The 22,800-nt window shown below is 39.2% G+C and overlaps 1 protein-coding gene across 1 annotated transcript in view; it reads right to left on the bottom strand.

The window, feature by feature from the left end:
* Window positions 1-22,800, bottom strand: part of HSD17B12 (hydroxysteroid 17-beta dehydrogenase 12) — a 179,734-nt gene that overhangs the window by 17,141 nt on the left and 139,793 nt on the right. The window contains exons 7-9 of the mRNA XM_003920012.4: window positions 15,605-15,639; window positions 7,487-7,568; window positions 5,817-5,882 (exon numbers count right to left, since the gene is read on the bottom strand). Of these exons, the coding sequence (XP_003920061.2) occupies window positions 5,817-5,882; window positions 7,487-7,568; window positions 15,605-15,639 (183 nt within the window). The remainder of the gene's footprint in view (window positions 1-5,816; window positions 5,883-7,486; window positions 7,569-15,604; window positions 15,640-22,800) is intronic.

Below are 22,800 nucleotides of genomic sequence, written 5' to 3'. Positions count from 1 at the left end.
ATCTCTTTATGAGGCAGGTTTGTGAAGAAACATCACTGATGCTAAATCTGGGGGAAGTTTTGATAACGACCAATAGATTTGCACAGTTTTAGGGTCTCCCCACAGATTGCTTATTAGTGCAAGGGAAATAATAGTAATTATATAACAGAGAAGCTGGGTAACACTTGGAGTGGAGGGGGTCAGAGACATTGCCACCAATAAAGAGCAGATGGATCTTGTGTGCCTCCCGGCGTGATCCCCGACAACACAACATCACATACATATGTGATATTTTGGCCAGGAAAGCCAAATATAACCCAAATCTCACTTTTGGGTTCCTCTGGGGAAGCATCAATGAAACCTCAAATGAGGAATGTATAATTAAAAAGGAGAAATACCATACTCTTAAAAAATGTCACTGTCATAAAAGACAAAGAAACGTTTTAGTTATATCCCAGGTTAAAGAAAACTAAAGAGACAGGACAGCTAAATATAATACCTGATCCTAGATTGCATTCTTTACTGGAGGAAGAGGTGAGGATAAAGAATATTATAAGGTCAAAAATTGGGCACAGATAGTACACAAGATAAAATTATTGCATCAATGTTAAGTCTGAGTCGATACGGGTATTGTGGTTATATACGAGAATATCCTTACTCTGGTTGGGTATGGTGGCTCACACCTGTAATCTCAGCACTTTGGGAAGCCAAGGTGGGAGAATCACTTGAGCGCAGGAGTTTGAGATCAGCCTGGGTGACAAAGTGAGACACTGTCTCAACAAAAACTGCTAGGCTTGGTGGTATGTGCCCGCAGTCCTAACTGCTTAGGAGGCTGAGTTGGGAGGATCACTTGAGCCTGGGAGGTCAAGGCTGTAGTGAGCCGTGATAGCTCCACTATACTCCAGGCTGGGCGACAGAGCAAGACTCTGTCTTCGAACAACATATAAATAAACAAACAAACAAACAAACAAACAAAAAACCCTTATTTTTCAGAAGTACACACTCAAGAATTTAGAATTGAAGGACCATAATGTGTGCACCTACTCTCCAAATGATAAGACAAATGTGGTAAAATGTTAACAGTAAGTAAATCTAAGCAAAGGGTATCAGAGTATTGTTTGCACTATTTTTACTCTTGTAACTTTTCTGTAGACTTGAAATTATTTCCACATAATTTTTTTTTTTTTAACCAGAAGGCTTATGAAAATTTTCAGAATAAGAGTTCAAGAGGTGTAGTTTTAGGATTTAGTCTTAGTCTTAGCTACTTCCTCCTTGCTCCGTATTGCTAGTTAGCACAGGGTAGACAGAAGGATCCCAGGGCTAGGGCCCACTACCTAGCCAGTCAAATTACTTATAATTATTTTGCCTTTTGAAAGATACAGTTGCCGGGCGCGGTGGCTCAAGCCTGTAATCCCAGCACTTTGGGAGGCCGAGGCGGGTGGATCACGAGGTCGAGAGATCGAGACCAACCTGGTCAACATGGTGAAACCCCGTCTCTACTAAAAATACAAAAAATTAGCTGGGCATGGTGGCGCGTGCCTATAATCCCAGCTACTCAGGAGGCTGAGGCAGGAGAATTGCCTGAACCCGGGAGGCGGAGGTTGCGGTGAGCCGAGATCGCGCCATTGCACTCCAGCCTGGGTAACAAGAGCGAAACTCCGTCTCAAAAGAAAAAAAAAAAAAAAAAAAAAAAGAAAGATACAAGTGTCTTTCTGTGTGTGTGTGTGTGTGTGTGTGTGTGTGTGTGTGTGTGGACTGGGCTTTAATTATAAGGTAATGAGAACAAACAGTCCTCATCAACAGACTACACTTTTGATAAGGTTTCCTTGAGAATGTGCTTCTCATCCTCTGCTCAAAATCAAATAGTCTCTCGGCCCATAATTCACCTCCAGGGCATTTATATCACTTGTTGTTGTTACTGCAATTTTGTATTTCCAGGAAATGTTATATAATGGCAAATCTGAATTCTTGAAGGCAATTTTAAATGCTCTTATAAAATTATAGGAAAGAAGCTAAGAAGTTGAGGGAAAGATGGGGTGAGAAAAGCAAAAGAAAAATATTAAGAAGTAATATACAACAATCTGGAATTTGAACAATATACCGTCTTCCTTCCCCAAAAGAGCAATCTGATGTACATTCACATGGAGGTAGACCTAAGAAAAATAGCTTTCTTTGAAAGGATTAGAAAAAAATGGAAACTTGGCCACATAACATTAGTCTAGAAGCCATTCAGATATAGAGGCTGAACATTCAAGACCAGGAGCATATGGGAGCGACGGAAGAAGCTCAAAAAGCCTTCAAAACAGATTCCTACGTACCGCAAAGCTTCACCATGAACAACCAGAGTTTTCTGTGATGCCATGGAAAAGGTAGGCCTCCCGTTTGCCACGAATGACAAGTGCCACCAGCAACACAGAGACACACAAGATAAAAAGCCCTGTTCTCAAGAATACATGGAAGTGGGGAGACAGGGTAGGGCCAGACAGTAGCAGGCAGAGGTATACAAGGTACTCTAGTGAGAGCCCGAAGAAAGGCCTAAGCAAATGTGTCAAGAGGCTGAGAGAAGGCTTTCCAGGGCAGGGGAACTGTGACCCAAGCCTTCCGTAGGGCTCAGGTGCAAATGGGGCTGGGAGGAAATTTGGTGAGTAGAATTGGAGAGGAGTTGGGGAAAAGATGCCAACAGAGGAGCCAGACATGGGCAGTTCAGAGGGCAGCGCGTGTACGGGACACGGGATGTCCACTCTGGTCTGAACGTAGGTGGGGGAGGACGACGGAGTAGCAAGAAAGGAGACGGTCTTGCGGAGTTCAAATCTAATCCTAAACCTTATGGGCAGCCACCAGAGGACCAGGAAGGAAAGCAACATTATCTGATTTGTATTTTAATAAGATCTACCAGGAAACATGTGTGGGCTGGAGTACAAGGCAGAATCAGCTGATAAATACTCCTAGTCCAAAAAATTTGTGGGCATAAAACACCACCAAGGAAAAACCAATCATGTTTAACTCTGAGCTTCATTCAGATTACGTTTCTTTTGCCCCTTTGATCAGAATAAGAGGTTCTCTTTCTATTCTACTTCAACATTCTGATGTATTCACATAGAATGACTGTACTTTCCCCACAAACATCTGAGTCTTTTTTTTTCATCAAATTCATTCCAAGTTTAAACCCTGAATGAATTCATATGACAAAACACAATGATGGATGAAATGACACAGTTTATAATTCATTATTAGGGAAAAACAAACGTTATTGAAATAAAACATTTCAGAAGACAAATGCTAATGTGTTTTTATAGTAGCTTCTAGTCACACCAGATTACTAGGTGGAAAATCTGGAGAAAAGATCTCTGAGGGAAACAAGTGAGTTGCTTGTCCGTGCTCACAAGGCCTAATGCTACCTTCTGTCACTAAGACAGTTAGAGCTTCTGGTCACTCTGTTTATAGGTCAAACCACCAAAGGACCTTTTCAGCATTCCTGCCTAGTCTCAATAGGTGTTTACAAATTATCAAGTTAATAGCTTGATTGTAATTAGGTTCATCAGAATGAAAATGGTGTACCATTGCGTGGCATGTGACACCTTCCCACGAAAACCTTCTCATGGCATTGCAGTAGCTTCTCACAAATGCTTTACTGGTTTCCTTGTTACTGAAATACAACATATTCTACATCAAAGATTTGATTACGCCGGGCGCGGTGGCTCAAGCCTGTAATCCCAGCACTTTGAGAGGCCGAGGCGGGTGGATCACGAGGTCAAGAGACCGAGACCATCCTGGTCAACGTGGTGAAACCCCGTCTCTACTAAAAATACAAAAAAATTAGCTGGGCATGGTGGCGCGTGCCTGTAACCCCAGCTACTCAGGAGGCTGAGGCAGGAGAATTGCCTGAACCCAGGAGGCGGAGGTTGCGGTGAGCTGAGATCGCGCCATTGCACTCCAGCCTGGGTAACAAGAGCGAAACTCCGTCTCAAAAAAAAAAAAAAAAGAAAAAAAAAGAAAAGATTTGATTACTAGCATTAAAATGACTGGTGTCAAGGAAAGGGGAAAAAGAGAGTATGGTAATTTAGTGTAAAATCCAGGATTCTAGAAAACTTGTTCTCATGAATGAAACCTATACATATGGGAAGCTGCAAGTCAGAAATAACATCAAGTGGCTACGACATTTAAGGTTCCCTTGGATGAAACTCAGGTCGGGGCTTAGAGGAAGCAGGCTCTTATTTGAAGCTGGAAGGTGAGAAAACAGTCATCCCTTCCTTTCATTGCCATTCTATCTCACAGTAGATGATTTAGTTCCTACCAGTATCTACTCCATGAAAAGATTTAGAAGCTACATGACATGACGTTTAGGCCCATCTTGACGGTCTATAGGCATAAAGGAGGAAACAGAACTAACCAACCGCCTTCTGGTTCCATCACTCCCTGAGCACAGATGGATCCAATAAGGGTTCAATGCTGACCTACAGGCCTGGAACAAACAGCCTAGTGGTTAAGAACAAAGGCTTTAGTGCCAAACAGACCCAGATTTGAGTCCCAGCTCAACCTGGAAGAGTGGCTTACCCTCTCTAAGCCCCAATTTCTGCAATTAAAAAAAAAAAAATAATCACACTATCTTATGGGATTGTTATGAGATGCAGTGAAATGATACATATAAAAGTGTTTAGCACTGTATCTCAAAGGTATCCACTCAAATCTTCGCTATTATTATTTTGATGGATCATTTGGGGCTTCAGGATACAAACACTAAAATGCTGGGCTCATAGGAATGAAAGTCACAGTGAACACCAGATGTGTGTAGAGGTGGGTTAGCTGATGGGCAGGAGCAGGAAAGAGGTACAAATGGCAACGTCTCCCAAGACATTTTTTAAAAAGTGCCTGAGCATGGAAATATTATTTCTTTCCATTAAAGAATGGCTAATTTGAGATTGCCACCCTTCAAAACTCCAACATTTGCTTTCTGTTTCATAGAAACAGAATATATATATATATATATACACACACACACACATACACACACACACACACACATACAAAAGATTCGAAAACAGAGTTTCTAAGTACACCCAGGCTCATATTAGCATTATTTACAATAACCAACAGGTGGAAACAACCCAGATGTCCATTGACACGTAAATGGATAAGCAAAATGTGCCCTATTTAAAATGGAATATTATTCAGCCTTAAAAAGGAAGAAAATTCTGACACATGCTTTAACATGAATGAACCCTGAAGACATGCTAAGTGAGATAATCCAGTCACAAAAGATCAAATGCTGTATAATTCCATCCATGTGAGGTATCCTAAGAGTAGTCCAATTCATAGATATAGAAAATCAACTAGTGGTTGCCAGGGGCTGGAGGGAAGGGGAAATGGGAGTTTGTGTTCGATGGGTACAGAGTTTCCATTTTGGAAGATGAAAAAGTTCTGGAGGTGGATGGTGGCAATGGTTGCACAATATGTCAATGTACTTAATGCCATTGAACCGCATACTTAAAAATGATTCGGATGGTACATTTTATGTTTATTTTATCACAATTAAAAAGAGAGAGATGCTGATAGTCTTGGTCTCTCAAAATAAAACCCTAAGAACTTGAAAATTATGTTTCAGCTATTTATTCTGCATTTAGTTCCACTTTAGGTATCTCCATTTAGAAATTCTAGGGGATAATTTTTAAAAAATCTAGACAAGTGCATTAAGGAAAAAGAAGCCATGTTTTTAATGGTGTACTAACGTCACATTCACTTACCTGGGAATATGATTTTCTTTTGTTGCCAAGACAGCAACAGTTGCTCTGGAAACCACACAAAAACAGGAGTACTTAAGTGAAACAAACTCCACTCACCTGCACAAAGACGCCCTTGCTCCTGTACTCCTCATGGAGGCACCGAGAGAAGAAATCTACAAAAGTCTGGGAGGGCAGTGGGAGTGAGAAAAGCATACACATTACATCAATCTGCCTGATTTGTAGCCATGGAAACAAAAATAATAAACTCACCATAATTAAACTAACCATTTAATGCTGTGATTTCTCATCATTTTTTTCATTTCAAATGCAGAACTTAGAAAAACACCTCAAAACCTCAAGTTGCTTTTATGTGCCACTAAATGAAGTATTATATTACGAAATATAATATCCAGATCAAATTTTGATTTAACTGGAAAAGGCTCTTCTTATCCTTTTCTCCACCCAGAAAATTACTTTCCAAGAAAAAGTATTTTTCTCTTATATAACAAAGGATGCATTTCATCTCTCCACTTGCCACTCAAACAGAAACACAATATGAAGTCTGTTCAACTCTGTTCTATGGGGATTGTGTTGTTGCTAAAAGAACAGAACAAGCATCCTCGGTGCCTGGGGATGACAAGATCCAAGAAGTATAGAGGTGAATGTGACAGCTCATCTTCTTCTGATACTATAACCTTAAATATATTTGTAAAATACAATGTGCCAGTTTTCAAATGTGGACTCAACCTCGGACTAGAAATGCAAAGAATCAATAATGACTTTTCAAGGGTCCTATGAGTAATAGTTTTGTATCCATGGATTAGAACAGATAAGCTGAAGTTCACGACTCCCTTCAGGAAACATGGCATTCATTTGAAACTTGCCCGCAGTCTGCTCCGAGATTCAGAAAGTGGATTGCAGGGGCTGGGAGGTGGTACCAAGTTCTTTCAAAGGCAGCAGTGGCTGTTTTTTCACATGAAAAAGAAGTTGGAGGTTTTGCTCTTTTCCTTCCCTGCCATGCTTCAAGTTCTTACTGTACATATTTTTGTTTAGTTTTCCCTAAAAGCCTGCTTAATTTCAACATCTAAATCGTCGTTTTCCTTTCAGAGATGTATTCGTTGCCTCAACAATGTATCTGAAGATGATGCCACTGACCTGCAGGTAGCAGGAGACGCATTCTAAATTACTTTCCTAGTAGTAACGTGAAGAGGTTAATGGTGATATTGTGTGAACTTACGACATTGTACAAAGAGTTCTGGAAAATTCTCGTCTCGCCACAAAAATTAACGAAGAATATCTATGAATTCTGGACAATATGGCAAAATACACTCTCGCCCAGTCTATCTTGCGCTTACGGGGTACATTTACACGCTGACTGGATGCATCTCTTCTATGCTGTGTGAAGTGAACTCATTCATATATCAAATCTCTAATCTTAGACTCATTAGCATCATGTTCTAATCAACTGAGCTAACTGCCTAGGTCACCTCTCTATGGAAGGCACAAGTATCACTTTCAAAATCAGTAAAGTACTGGGGGGAAAAACAACATCTGTGAATCTGATATCCTGGTGTCCCATTTGTAAGTTTATATTAAGTTTACTGAGAATACATAGTATGTCTCTAACTCTGCTTCTCTTGAAACTCAAGTAGGGTATTTTCCTTTTCTTCTCAGTTTATTGGAAAACTGCCAAGAGAACTTCAGGAAAGTTAAATCTACATTAATTTCTCAGACTAAAAATTACTCCTTATTCCTATATTGACATGATTTAAGAAAATACTGTTTACCTTGGTTGCAGAATAGATGGTCAACATTGGGACGGGGTGCGAGCCACTGGCAGATGAGATGTTCAGAATCGCCCCTTTAGATCTAAAAAGGAAAAATGTACCGTGTAAAAGGAGTGAAATAATATACGCAGTTGTTTGTGAATGACAGATTGAGATATGTAATTATTTGAAACCGAATAATGTAGCTGTTTTTCTAACACACATCTCTCTCTGCCTTCCATCAGTATGTGATATGCTCGGTCAGTAAATGAGGCATAATTCAATCAACCAAAAATAGTACTTCTTCACGATTAGCTCATTTCCCAGTCTTGGTAATCCAGGGCACGATCAGATCAGATCTCCAGTCTCCTCGAGTTGACTTCTACCCTCTGAGGTCTTCTCTAGCCACAGTGCCAAGAATTTTGACTTACAGATACTCTCATATTCCCTGTATGCACCTTTATTTGAGCATATCATCATGTACTACCTTACTGTAGGATTTAATCATTCTATGTATATAAACATTCTTTCCTCCCCCCAACAAAACCATAAGCTTCTGGATAAAATAGCCCACTTTCCCTCAAAATATTCCACACAGTACTGAGCATATAACAAACAGGTACTTAAGAAAACTTTCTGGTAATGAGTGGATGGCTATGTCCTGCCCTTCTACTTTCCCTGAGTTGTAGATATTTGGGCACCAACGGAGTTGACTCTCAACTTATGTGACTCTCTAGTTTATCAAAGTGTGTCTTTTGCCAAAAGGCAAAGCTCAGTGGTTACTGTAACTTTTAGAGACGACTGAAAGTTCAAAATCAAAGTTACCAGGAACTTCTAATTCTACAAAAAGTGAAAATTAGCTTGAGAAAAGCGATGCTCTAAAAATACCCATTGTTAATAAGTATGTATAGGTTAGGTAAAGTGTGGAATTACGGTTTAGGAATGTCAGAACTACCAACTCTTCCCCTCAAATCTATTATTCTCAGAGGGCTCCCGTTTTTCAGCCACTGCAGCCTGATCCCACGCACCTCCTGTCTCCCTTCTAAGGTTCCTTTCCTTAACCCACTTCCTCATTGTTCTTTGAATTTACTTCCCCAACAACTATTTTTTTTTTTTTGCTTGAAAAAGGAAATATACAGATCCCCTTCATGCAAAATAAAGAAAACATGATTAAATGGCATCTAAATTATTTTAGACATAAATCTGAAATGAAATAATCCCCAAAAGTCGCCCGTTCCAACCACCAGCCTCTAGGTGAGATGCCACTTCAACCATCAAAGGGAAGTGGGGGTCCTCAGCTTAGTGTGTGTCACTGGAAAGAAGTTGTTGTTCACAGAAGTCCTTATCAGTACGATGTACCTTCCTAAGCTGTGAAATCCATTAAGATTTTGATGATAAAAATTCTATTTCAAATTTAAAAATATTATTAGGGTTTTGAATAAAGTTGGAAATAAGTAGTCAATGGATAAATTACATCATTCTGGTATTTTTTGTTTGTGTCTTCCTCTTCAGAAGCAGAAAAGCCTTTTTTTCTTTCTTTCTTTTTTTTTTTTTTTTGAGACAGAGTTTCACTCTTCTTACCCAGGCTAGAGTGCAATGGTGCAATCTTGGCTCACTACAACCTCTGCCTCCTGAGTTCAAGACATTCTCCTGCCTCAGCCTCCCAAGTAGCTAGGATTACAGGCATGTGCCACCACGCTGGCAAATTTTGTATTTTTAGTAGAGACGGGGTTTCTCCATGTTGGTCAGGCTGGTCTCGAACTCCTGACGTTAGGTGATCTGCCCGCCTCAGCCTCCAAAAGTGCTGGGATGACAGGTGTAAGCCACTGTACCCTGCCGTCATTTCTTTTTTAAGGTAAGAGTTTGTATCAGGAGTTAGATCCCAACAATTCTAACATTAAAAACTGGTAAATTAGCAATGAATATCTAGTCCTCTCATTTTATCTATGTCTGTGAGAAATTCCTTTGATGACAATGGAATAAAAACCACTTTTGTTACAGGAGATTTTTAATGTAGTATTAATTTAAAATATTTTAAATATCTTTATGTTTTTGGGGGTATTGATAACATTCTAAAATTAGATTGTGGTGATAGATGCATAGCTCTGTGATTACCCTAAAAACCATTAAAGTGCATGCTCTAGTGGGTAGATTGTACGATACGTGAAATTTATCGCAACAGATCTGTAAAAAGAGAGAGAAAAATATTTATGACATATTGGAATCTATCACCTTTAAGCTCTGAGCAGATCCCAATCAAGTGAAAACTAAAAGAGCTATTGTATCGTATACAGCACAATATGCATTATGAGAAGTAACCCTCGATCTTGTCAAGTCAACCCCCCTCCTGTATCCTAAGCATCCTTGTAGGTATGGGTAGTGTTTTACTTTAACCTTTTCTCATGTAAGTTGGAACTGCTATGTTTAAACTCATTCACAGAGAGTGAAGAAAAAGCCAGTTTGAAGTAGATGCAGAAGAATGAGGCTTTCCACTGAAGCTGCAGCCTATCACTGCTTGTCCTGCCAGCTGGATCAAATGCTCCATGATACTTAAGTCAGCTGGGGTGGTTACATGTGCCCTCGAACAGAAATCTTACATTTTAAATTTCATTTCTCACTAACAAAATGCAGTTTAAAAATCTGTAAAAGGTAAAATTTAACGTTATCAATGCATTTTAAAAATTAAATCTTGACTTGATCGAAACAGACTCTTAAAACTTCACTCACCCAAGCAATGATCTCAATACAGGAAAAGTCATTTAAAGATAATAAAAGTTTCTTTCCCATATTAAAATATAACACGGATCAATTATCTGATGTCACATTCATGCAGTCATGCTCCCTTACTTGTTTGCTCCTTGAGGCAACTAAGATTTTGTTTCCCAAGTATTCTAATCCTATTTAAAACTTCTGGGAGGTGGAGCTACTTTGAATTAGTGAATAGTCAGAGTTTTAGGGTACTTCATACAACATACAGTATTTGAGCACTAAAACACATGAAAACAAATCAAAGACTAACAAAGGATAAAGCAAGAACGCACTCGACCTAAATAAATAAAAAAGTAGCATTTATAATTGTGCCAAAGTTATAGTAGAGAAAATAGCCCCTCTACAAATCTCTGTCCTGCCATTAAGCTCACATATTTGTCTAGCAAAAACCTTTCTCCCACACCCACACACAACAGTGTAAAATTCTCTTGCTTTTTCTTTCCAAGGGCAATAATATTCAAGTTAGTTCTGTCTGAATCATAAATAACATACGGGTATAGCCTGCCTTAATCTTTGTACTGTATACAGTATCTGTTCTCTATGTAGAAATGGGGCTGAGCATTTGGGACTGCAAGTCACAAAAGACTCGCCCTTAAAATCAACCACATTGTCTAGCTCTAATCCTCCATTTAAGCAGAATTAGTGACGTCAAACCAGTTTCCACGGCACAGCCAGACTCATGACAACTCTGTCATATCAAGCAGAAGGACAAAATGGGCTGCACTTAATTGCACACAGAAACAAACATGAAACCAAACCCTGGTTAATCTCTCATTTTCCGGGGACTTGGGAACAATTCTAAGATTGGAAGGTACATTAAGAATTTCTGCTGAAGTTCTAAAATGAAGACTCATGTTGCTCATACTCAGTGCATTTCCTAGTTTGTTATGACAAATATCCAAATAAACAAGTCATGCAATGTTTTTTGTGATGCAACATTTTTAATTCATTATACTGCTTACTTGCTAATAGCCACACAATGGTGTCTCAGTGGTACAAATTACCAAGGATCTACTAGACTAAAATGTTGCCCCCTCAAAAAAAAAAAAAAAAAAAAAAACCCAAAACAAAACAACAACAACAAAACCAAAGCAGAAAACACCAACTGCTGACCAGAAAGTACCTTTTCATACAAACATATTCTCTTTAATTACAGTTCCTCCCACAAGCCAGGCATTAAACTTGCCCAACTCTGTAAGACTCAGTACTTTGCATTTATAGCTTCCTATAGATATGCTCTCTCGTGGAATTCCCTCAGAACTGTGAAATTCCCAATAAGACTCCCTTAATTGTCACCTGGATTTTTAAAAAATTGCCAAGCCCTTATTTTATAAATGCCTTGATATTCTATCAGAAAAATACTGCTGTCATAGACGATGTAATAGGTCTCATTTGAAGTAAGTCACTGATTTCTACCTTCCTTAGAAACCTCATCACTGCCCCACAGTGCAGGTGAGGAGAGAGAGGTGCTGCTGTGAGGAGCTGGAACTGCAGAGTCAATCCCAGTGGGGACTGCTGACTGCATACAGAATGTGACAGTAGCCAAGGAATAAAGCGCCCCCCCCAAAAAAAAATCCCAATTCCTCGAATTTCTACTTCATATCAAGGAGTACAAAAGCATGCTCTTGAGGGGGAAGGTTGGCATTATATATATATATTTTAAAACTTAAACATAATACTGAAATTGGCACAGACAGTTCTCTAACAGACTCTCAAGAAGAGTGAGAAACCTATAAAAATAGATCCATGTCAAAAAGAACCTTGAAACACAGGGGTCAGGTGTATAATTGGAACCAGCAATCCAAATACTTACATTACACAAACACTGCTTTGTTGAAGAAAGTTTGCAAACATTTAGCACATGAAAGAGAATTACCTGCCCTAAAACACCATAACATGTCATAATTCCACCTTAAGCAATACAGTATGAAAGGGGCTATTTTTAGCTTTCCCGTGGTTGTTATGGCAACCACCTTCTGGCTCCAGCTGTACACAATGTTTATAATTCCAGGGAAGTGAAAAGAGCAACTTTCCTCTATAATGTAATTATGTACTTTCTACATCTATGGTAACAATACCTTAGTTTGATTATAGATACTTGTTTAGTGATAGTCAAATTGGCCCTAGGCTATAGTTCTAGAGGGTTTGGAAAATCTCATACATCAGAGGTGGAACCAGTGGAAGGAAAACAACAACAAAGGATCATGATAAAGGACTCTGCTGCTACCCAATGGATATACTAATGCTTTGGAAACCAGCCATAGGAAATAAGCCATTTGGGGATGGTGTAAAGAGCAGGCTATAATAAAACCACTTATAATGTGTAAGGTAAGAATGCTTTCAGATGATCTGCTAACTTGGACTGTTTCCTCTTTGAGCATACAGCTAACATTTCTGGTCTTTTTTTTTTTTTTTCTTTTTTTTTAATAGACGGGGTTTCACCATGTTGGTCAGGCTGGTCTTGAACTCCTGATCTCAGGTGATCTGCCCACCTTGGCCTCCAAAGTGCTTGAATTACAGGCGTGAGCCACTACACCCGGCCCTCATTTCTCGTCTTCTTTGCAGTAGTTGCAGCCTGTGACTGGGTTCTGGACAATGAAATTTGGGTAGAAGTGAAACTTCCTTTAAAACCATCTTGATGACCGGGCACAGTGGCTCACGCCTGTAATCCCAGCACTTTGGGAGGCTGAGGTGGGCAGATCACGAGGTCAGGAGCTCAAGACCAGCCTGACCAACATGGTAAAACCCCATCTCTATTAAAAATACAAAAATTAGCCAAACGTGGTAGCAGACACCTGTAATCCCAGCTACTCAGGAGGCTGAGGCAGGAGAATCACTTGAGCCCAGGAGATGGAGGTTGCAGCGAGCCGAGATCACGCCACCATATTCCAGCCTGGGTGATGGAGCAAGACTCCGTCTCAAAAAAACCAAACCAAACCAAAACAACAACAAAAAAACCCACGTTATCTATATTCTTTTTTCTTTCATCTGTCAGCTGGATGCAGAGAACTCCAAGATCCTAGAAAATGATGATGCCCCTAGATGGAAGGAGCCTCAGATCTCTGAATGACTGAGTAGAGAGTGGAGGGAGAAGTAGACCTTTATGTGTGAAGCCACTGAGATTTGGGAGTGGTCTGTTTCAGCAGGTAGCTAGCCTTGACTGACACATCCAGTAACCAAGTCCTTTAATTCAAGTGTAGACATAGATGGTCCTTTTCCTGCTCATACATGTCTCAATAGTTCTTAACAAGTATCAAAATGGTAATGTGGTGTCAGGTTCAGTCATAGCTTCTGATAACTTTCTACCATTTCTCAACCCCAGTTTAAAATCAACTTGATTTTTTCTTTCTTTTTTTTTTTTTGAGACAGGGTCTTGCTCTGTCACCCAAGCTGGAGTGCGGTAGGGCTATCTTGGCTCACGGCAACCTCTGCCTCCTGGAGTTCAAGTGATTCCGTGCCTGAGTCTCCGAAGTAGCTGGGATTACAGCTGCGTGCCACCACAGCCAGCTAATGTTTCTGTACTTTTAGTAGAGACAGGGTCTTGCCATGTTGGCCAGGCTGGTCTTGAACTCCTGGCCTCAAGCGATTCACCCTCCTTGGCCTTCCAAAGCGCTAGGTTTATAGGCATGAACCACTGCGCCCAGCCTCAACTTGATTTCTTAAAAGGCAAGGATCCAACTCATCCATGATACACTCAATGAATGCACTCAATTGAATGGATGGACTCTCCTTTTTGGCACTGCTTTTATGTTATGCTCCAGCTGTGATCATGGCTGTCAGGTCTACAGAGGTAGCAGTGAAGTTCCCAGCTCCTCGGTTTTGTATTATTTACTAACTATATAGCTTCATAGCACTCCATCTCTTTGGGTCCCTTTTTATTCATCTGTCACATGAGGTAGGTTACTGTCAATTAATTTAATGCACTGGATTTCTATGACTCTTTGACTAAGACTTTATGCTGAAAAATAATTTTACAACCATGGTTTTCACCAACACAATTAAAAATTCATTTTATAATAACTGTGGTTTATAAGTGTTTCTTTTTTAATGGTTAGATTTACTATTCTGAATTAATACCATGTTACCTGCAGATGTCAAAACTAGGATTAAGATGATGGCCCACATTTAATCCCTCCTGGGTTCTACTTTTTCCCAACTCTACTATCTTCTAGGGTTCTGGTCCGGTCTAATCACTGACACCTATCTGACCATCAAGGGCCCACTCCCACCGACACCTAATGATAGGCAGTTTGAAGATTTTAAAGAGAAGTGTTATTAAAATAAACCAATTAAAATACACAAAATAGTGTATATAAAACGGAATTACAGGAGCTTTGCTGAGAAACTGTTTCTTAACCAGTCTCTGTAGATGCTCAACAAATGGATTCCTAACTTCAGTTTCCTCATCTGTACAATGGTGGGAGGCTAGCAAAGTTAAATGAGTTAACATTTACTAAGTTCCTGACACTTAACTATATACTCAATAAACACAAGCTGTAATCCCTGCCTGAAGTGGGTCATAGAGGTTTCCTAACAGAAGTAGGGTCCTTGGGTCTTCCCTTTTCAAAGCTGTGATTCCTTTGGGTCGCTTCTAAACTCATAGTTATTTTGCAGAGAAAAGGATGATTATGATGCCCTGAATCCGGCAAACAATTGAGCTAACTCAGGATGCAAGCCCAAATCTTTTTAGCAGGTTTTCTTTGAAGGCCATTATTCAGGTTTTCCAAGGAAGAAACAGCTTAATTAAATTTTACACTTCAAGCTGTTTCAAATAACAGAATTCTACAATATATTTCTCAATGAAAATGAAGACACTCAGCACGTACTAGCAAAACCAATTCAAACTGGAACAAAGATGGGGCCAGTGGACATTGCCTTTTCCTCCAAGGGTTGGTCTGACATCTTACAATCACTTTATATAACATGCTTAAACTCCTCATCCAGCCATTCTCCCAGTAAAAAGTGAAAAACCAGAGGAAAAGGTCTTGCTTCATCCAACTCCACTGATTTTGGCTTTGAGAGAATACAGCTTTAAGAAGGTATTCCCAGGAATATCCCAGGAACTCTATCCACCCCCTCAGAATAGCAGGCAATTGAGTTAGTGATGGTGACTCAGGCAGGCTTTTCATCCTGATCTAAAGGAACCACTACAACCCTAGAGAGAGAAATAAAAAGGGAATCAAGTGGAAAAGACCTCCATCACCGATGACTCATGCTCTACTGTGACTCGCCTTGCACATCACTCTGTGGCTAAGACATGGAGGCTTGGTTCATTAGTCACTTCAGTGATTTTTTTCAAAGCAAGGATTCTCCCTATAAATAATAATGAGCTCTGCTTCTACAGCGTTTGTGTGTGAGCTTGTGACTCACCTTTCTATCATGCCAGGCAGCACCAATCGTGTCATCTGCAAGAGAGAAAACAAAACATACATGATGGCTGAGGATGCAGGGAACAGATAAAGAGTGAAGAAAACTCATCCACACTAAAAAGAAGGGAATCATGAAACTATTGGCCATTTCTACAGACAGCAGGCTATTTTCTACACTCTGTAGAATGTGACTGTGTCAAGATGGCATAAAAAGGAACCAGCTGAAATTACTGGAGAGAACATAGGGAATACTTTCAATGAACTTGGCTAAAATTAGCTTGCCTGAAATGTAATACTGGCACAGAGTTCTTCAAACAATGAAGGATTTACAGTGTAATCTATGTTTCCCAAAATGCATTCTCAGAAAAGAATATATGTTATCAGAAGAAATATCCTGTCTACCAAGATTACTTAAGCTTTCTAATCACAAGAGCTCACATCTTTTCCAGCCAAAAAGTCTTTAAAAGAATTCCATAAAGTGATATGTTAGCAAAGAGTAAGTGTATCTTCACATTCATTTCTCTTGTTGGTCTAGCTAGCTGTAAGTAAAATTCATCCTTAAAGAGAGTTAAGATGTGATCTCTAGCAACCAACAATGAAAAGGTGACATCTGCATTTTTTTAAGGACTTCATAATTGTTGACTCAATACATATAATGAGAGGGGGCTATTTCTAAACTTGTTTTGATATATTATTAACCAAGAAAAGTTCAGAAGTCCAATGGTTTAGTCAAAATCACCTCACAGTTAAATACGGAGGTTGTAACATGAATTCCCGACTCCTAGATATCAGTTCTCTAAGAAACAGATGCTGTTTTTTAATAAGATTTGAATGCATGCTAAGCATAGAAATTTTATTTCTTCTATCTTGAATAATGCTATATATTAATGAAAGTAGATAGCATTCTGATGAAAAGGGAATTTTGTTTTCCTAGAAATATTCTGAAGAAGGAAAATGCTATCCAAACTTTACCAAGGTAAATTCTGCTATGTGGACATCCAATCTAGATGTATTATGAACAGCTCTGTATGGTAGTACAGGCAGACGTACATCAAGCATATTAACAGTGGCGAAGTATTTTATTGTAAAGGATAGATTATACAAAACCCTAACAGTATTTGAAAACATTTTTTTTTTTATTTAGCACATTTCATCAGGGACTATAATGCTTAGCTAAAGTTCCCCCAGTATTTTTTGTGAAGGGAAGCTATAATTCAGTTCACCAAAGTCCTGAGATCACCAGAAACAGAACGCAGAAGGAGACTGGTAATAAAAATGTCTTTACCTAGGTGTGTGTGTGTTCGTGTGTATTTGTATTAAGAAAATGAGATCTGTTAACTATGAAGCAGCTAAATGGAGTCCAGAACGGGTGGCCACTGCCTGTTTGACTCTCCTAAACAGGCTCTCTTGTATTTTTAGTTGGAATATTTGGGGCAGGGAGATGAGGGAATATCAGGAGCTATTTTTTCCATTATACCACATGCGTGTCATGTATATATTCAATGTCTGCTTTCTGAATGGCAAAAGTTATCTAGAAAATGATGAGACCAAAGAAAACTCCGTAACATAAAATCATACTTACAAAATTATATCAATGGCATACTAAACATTAAATGTTTTCTTCATCAAAAGGCCTTTTATGTAGGGACATGTTCAAAAATATATTCTTTATATATGAACTAAAACTGAAAAAGTTTTAATAATTTGACATAAACACTGCTTTCAATGCCAGGCTATTAAATGCCAGAAATACTTGTTGAATGCTCAATGACTAGATGATTCATCAGCAAAGAAAGACACAAGTTCTCCCCTGTAAAAGTTAATTTCTTTCTCAGAGCTCATGAGCTCCTCCTTTTACATTCTGATTCTAAATTGTCTCTCCTTGTCATAAAATGTAACATCTTTTTTAATCTGTTAAATAATAACAATGAATAGCCTGAGAAAAGTTAACCTGAAATCTGCATGCTTTTATCAAATTGATTAATGCCTTCACCTATATTGAAATTATCTTTCCTTCTCATCAGATTATAAGTCACAATAAATTCGATTTCAAGCCTTCTTTGAGTACGTGTATACCAATCGTTAATATTCTATGCATAAGAGGCTTCATTATGTTCACATCAAATTAAATTTTCTTAAACACCACATTTTTATAGAATTGTTAGCTATTAGTAGTCATCTGTATGCATCAGTTCGTATCTTGATATTTGGTGATTTATACCAATATACCAGGCATCTCTGTGAAATCTCACTATCTATCTGAACTCCATTTCACAGCTCACAAGCTGTTTCTGGAGTTAACTCAACGCTAATTTTAGGCCATGTGCAGGTGATAATTGCTGTACCGGAAAAATTTTTGTTCATCTTAACATACTTCTAAAAATCCTTGCCCTTGCAGGAAAAATGTTTCCGATTTATATACATATATATTTTCAGTGACAGTATCATTTATCCTCACCACAAGAAAGTTCGAGATGCCTAAAATCTAAAGGGGACAGTTTAATATATATGTTACATGACACTTAAGGTATTGTTATCACTTTACATGCAAGCTAGCCTAAAAGTATACGAATACATGAGGATAAATGAATGCCTGATGACAGCTAAATTTAGAATTTGATTCAACGTCAGGAGTAAAATATTTACTAGTATTTACTGGCACAGCAATGTATATTCTGGCTGTGAAATTAAAAAGGGGCTCGATTAGCTCATAGAAAATCAAAATCAGGACTATGAGATTATTTAGATGATTAGATTATTTAGCAAAAATGCATTGGTTGGCCTAGAAAATCCTTGCAAATGTTATATTAAAATAACACCATCTGTAGTTAGGACTAAAAGTGACTTATTTTCTTCTTAATGTTTGTATATATTTCTCATATTTTTGGAAACAATCTTGCATTGGTTTTACAATTAGAAAGCCCCACAATCTTATTTCTAAAAAACCCTAATATGAATAAAACTTCTTCTCTTTTACTCCTGTAGCCTCAGTAATCAATGGTTTGTAGAAGAAACTTTATTTCATACCCAGGAGCCAATGTAGATTTTCCCACTCATTAATTTAGTATGAAAAATGATCCAGTATATGCAAATTATTCTTGTATCATGTAACCTTTGGCATTTGGTCATTTTTTGGAGAAAAGAGTACAAAGAAAATACGATTGCATAATGTTCAAAAACACCGAAGCTCAAATTAAAAATTACATTAAAATTCAAGATGCTTTAACAAAATAAGAAAACAAGTAATATTATAATATATGTAGGGAATAAAGTATAACAACTCACCCTAGAATCCAGGCAAAGCCCCAGGAATCCAGGCTATTCATACCCAGAATTAGGATACCACAAATAGCCAGTTTGCCCACCTCTGCCCTCCCTCTACCCTAAAGAAACCTGCTTTCAGTAAACAGGATCTGAATTCAAGTAACTAAAAATATACGCACACAATTGAGAAGAAAACAATTTCTTAGATGCAAATACCTTAAACACATTTTCAACTGTAATCATTAACAATAATTTTTCAAAATCACAGTATACCAGTGAAAATAATTACGGAAAGTGACAACAGTGTTACACAATGCCTGTTTTGGAGAAATTAGATGGTAACGCCATTGAAAGTCATGCTAGAATGACACAGCACACGTTGCCTTTGGCAAACTGTATAACTTGAGCACCGAGGTAAAAAGAACACAGCTTAATTACTAATTCTTAGAATCTCACCTGTATGGCTAACAGAATATTTGCTGCACAGGGGGGTAGAAAGCTTAATTAGATAAAGTTTTTAAGAGTGCTTTGAGATCTCCAAGTATTATCTGATTTTCCTTGTTATTCACGTGAAGTTTTTGTGAAAGTTAACAGCTCCCCTTGCCATTTCCCCACTCCATATTACTTAACCTCAAATTCAACCATGTATCATTAAAAACAAAATTCTTCCTTCTGTAATAAATATGATTTGGTCTACATTAAAATAATTTATCAGAAGAAAAAGAACTTTTCAGAAAAAGAGCTCCATGCCAATTAATGATTCCCAAGCCATAATTTATAAACTCTAAACAGAATTTTAAAAAAGAATGCATATACCATCATACACAGTTTTTCCAAGTTTCACATACTGCAGTGTGCTAAGACCTTCCAATACCTAAGTTTTTCCAAAATAGGCTAACTTCTCAAAAGTGACAGGTTTGGGGGGAAGAAAATAATTTCTAAAGTTCCCAGAGATTTTTACATTTTCACTCAGATATAGGCATTTCTCCTATAAACTAGCTTCATGTGGAGCTGGAAAGAAAATCAGAACCAATCTATAACTACTCCCTCATTTTTGAAAGAAGAAAACTGCAGAGCGGTTGTCCTGCCGTTTGACAAAACCATCATTTTGTAGCTATGCCCGAAGCAGTCCATTACTATGACACTCTAAGGGCTAAATTATCCAATAATTTGGATTTTTTTTTTTTTTTTTTTTTTTTTAGACGGAGTTTCGCTCTTGTTACCCAGGCTGGAGTGCAATGGCACGATATTGGCTCACTGCAACCTCCACCTCCTGGGTACAGGCAATTCTCCTGCCTCAGCCTCCTCAGTAGCTGGGACTACAGGCACACGCCACCATGCCCAGCTAATTTTTTGCAGTTTTAGTAGAGACGGGGTTTCACCATGTTGACCAGGATGGTCTCGATGTCTTGACCTCGTGATCCACCCACCTCAGCCTCCCAAAGTGCTGGGATTACAGGCGTGAGCCACCGTGCCTGGCTAATTTGAAAATTTTTAGGAGCATAATGATAACTGATTTCAAAATGGATTAAAAGACTCTACATATTAACTTGGAATGCCTTCATCTAGAAAAGCTATGGATGAGGACCAATGGTGAGGGTTATACTCTCCTTCCCATAATTTATTATATTACTATTGCTGTTAAATTCTTGAGGCAGGGTGCCAGGATGCATTCTTAACATAATCCCTAAATTAAATACAATTAGACTGCTGAACAGAGACTGGTCTCATGTATTTTCAAATTAACAGAGAGCTCCCCCTACTGGCATTGTGTCACATGCCAGAGGCAAATCCAGGCAAGAAAAACAAATGTTTCTGTACTTTTCACCCAACTGTCCATTCATCTAAACTTTTATCATCTATTCTATGGGCAGGGCATTGCATAAGGCACTTCTGGCTAAGTGACAATAAATACATTGTGGTATCAAATGGAAAAAATAGTTTTCCAAAAAGCATGCAAAGAGCCTCATACTCTGATTTCACAGAATCATGCAGTGGAAGATGCCAAGTCTAAATGTTTGTGTCCCCACCCTCCAAAGTTTGCTTTGTTTTGTTTTGTTTTTGAGACAGAGTCTTGCTCTGTCACCAGGCTGGAGTCCAGTGGCACGATCTTGGCTCACTGCAACCTCTGCCCCCCAGGTTCAAGCAATCCACCTGTCTCAGCCTCTTGAGTAGTTAGGATTACAGATGTGAGTAATTTTTGTATTTTTGGTAGAGACAGAGTTTTTCCATGTTGGTCAGGCTGGTCTCGAACTCCTGGGCTCAGGCAATCCTCCTGCCTCAGCCTCCTGAGTAGCTGGGATTACAGGCACATGCCACCATGCCTGGCTAATTTTTATATTTTTGGCAAAGACGGGGTTTCACCATGTTGGCCAGGCTGGTCTTGAACTCCTGATCTCAAGTGATCCACCCGCCTTGACCTCCCAAAGTGCTGGGATTACAGGTGTGAGCCACTGCACCAGACCCCACCTTTCCAAAATTTCTATGTTGAAACCTAATGCCCAATGTGGTGACATTAAGAGGTAGGTGGGGCCTTTCAGAAATGATTACATCATGAGGGTGCCACCCTCACACATGGGATTGCTGCCCTTATAAAAAGAGGCCTGAGGGAGCTTGTTTGCCTCTTCTGCCAGGTGAGGATATGGCAAGAAGTCTCCATGTATGAAGAATGGGGTCTTCACCCAACACCAAATCTGCTGAGGCACTGATCTTGGACTTCCCAGCCTCCAGAATTCAGTAAGTTTATGCTCTCTATAAACTACCCAGTCTAAGGTATAATGTTAGAGCAGCCCAAAGGGACTAAGACAGAAGAGAGTAATTTAGTCGATGTCATTCTAATCCCTCAATTTCCCCAAGCAGTTATTCCGTTTGAGTTGATTGAACACTTGGGAGTCCCTAGAACAGAAGAATCCAAACTCCAGTGCCTAAAAGGGTCAGGGAGGTAATGTAAATGAGTGAGATAAATCAAATAACAGGGACTGGTGGGGACTGTGGCAGTCGGGAGAGCTGCAGGCCTAAGAGAAGTTAGAAATCTGGGCCGGGCGCGGTGGCTCAAGCCTGTAATCCCAGCACTTTGGGAGGCCGAGGCGGGTGGATCACGAGGTCGAGAGATCGAGACCATCCCGGTCAACATAGTGAAACCCCGTCTGTACTAAAAATACAAAAAATTAGCTGGGCATAGTGGCACGTGCCTGTAATCCCAGCTACTCGGGAGGCTGAGGCAGGAGAATTGCCTGAACCCAGGAGGCGGAGGATGCGGTGAGCCGAGATCGTGCCATTGCACTCCAGCCTGGGTAACAAGAGCGAAACTCTGTCTCAAAAACAAACAAACAAACAAACAAACAACAAAAAACAAAACAAAACAAAACAAAAAAAACAAAAAAACAAACAAACAAAAAAAGAAATCTGAGTGTAAAATTTCCTGATTTTGAAAACTGGGCCAATCAAAATATGTTTATCAGCCACATCTGGCCCACAGACCAATAGTTTACAACCTCCGACTCAGCATCAGAAAAGGGCCTCACCTTCTGCTTCTTCCACTTCTATCAGATCCAAAGATTAGGAAGTTCACACAATTTACTTCAGTATAAATAACAGTTGATTCAAGTTCAACCTTCTAGGGCCACATACAATCAGTGTGGCCCTTACTCCCAAAGAACTTGAACTAAAATCAGAATTTTCAGTTTTAAAAAATCATTCATTCATTTTTTTAAAATGTGTTGTGCACCTGACATATGTGAGGCTGAGGGTAGGATTCAGCAGGAAAGGAAAAGGACATGGTACCAACCCTCATGGTGCTTACAATCTATAGAGAGGCTCTCAACTGAAAGAGAGACTCGGTCTAAGAAAAACCCTAGGCTGGGCATGGTGACTCACACCTGTAATCCCAGCACTTTGGGAAGCAGAGGCAGGAGGATTTCTTGAGGCCAGGAA

Source organism: Saimiri boliviensis, chromosome 6, assembly GCF_048565385.1.
Source record: "Saimiri boliviensis isolate mSaiBol1 chromosome 6, mSaiBol1.pri, whole genome shotgun sequence".
NCBI classification, from domain to species: Eukaryota; Metazoa; Chordata; class Mammalia; order Primates; family Cebidae; genus Saimiri; species Saimiri boliviensis.
The sequence above is the reverse complement of the archived record's forward strand: the minus strand, read 5'-3'. Positions and strand labels throughout refer to the sequence as shown.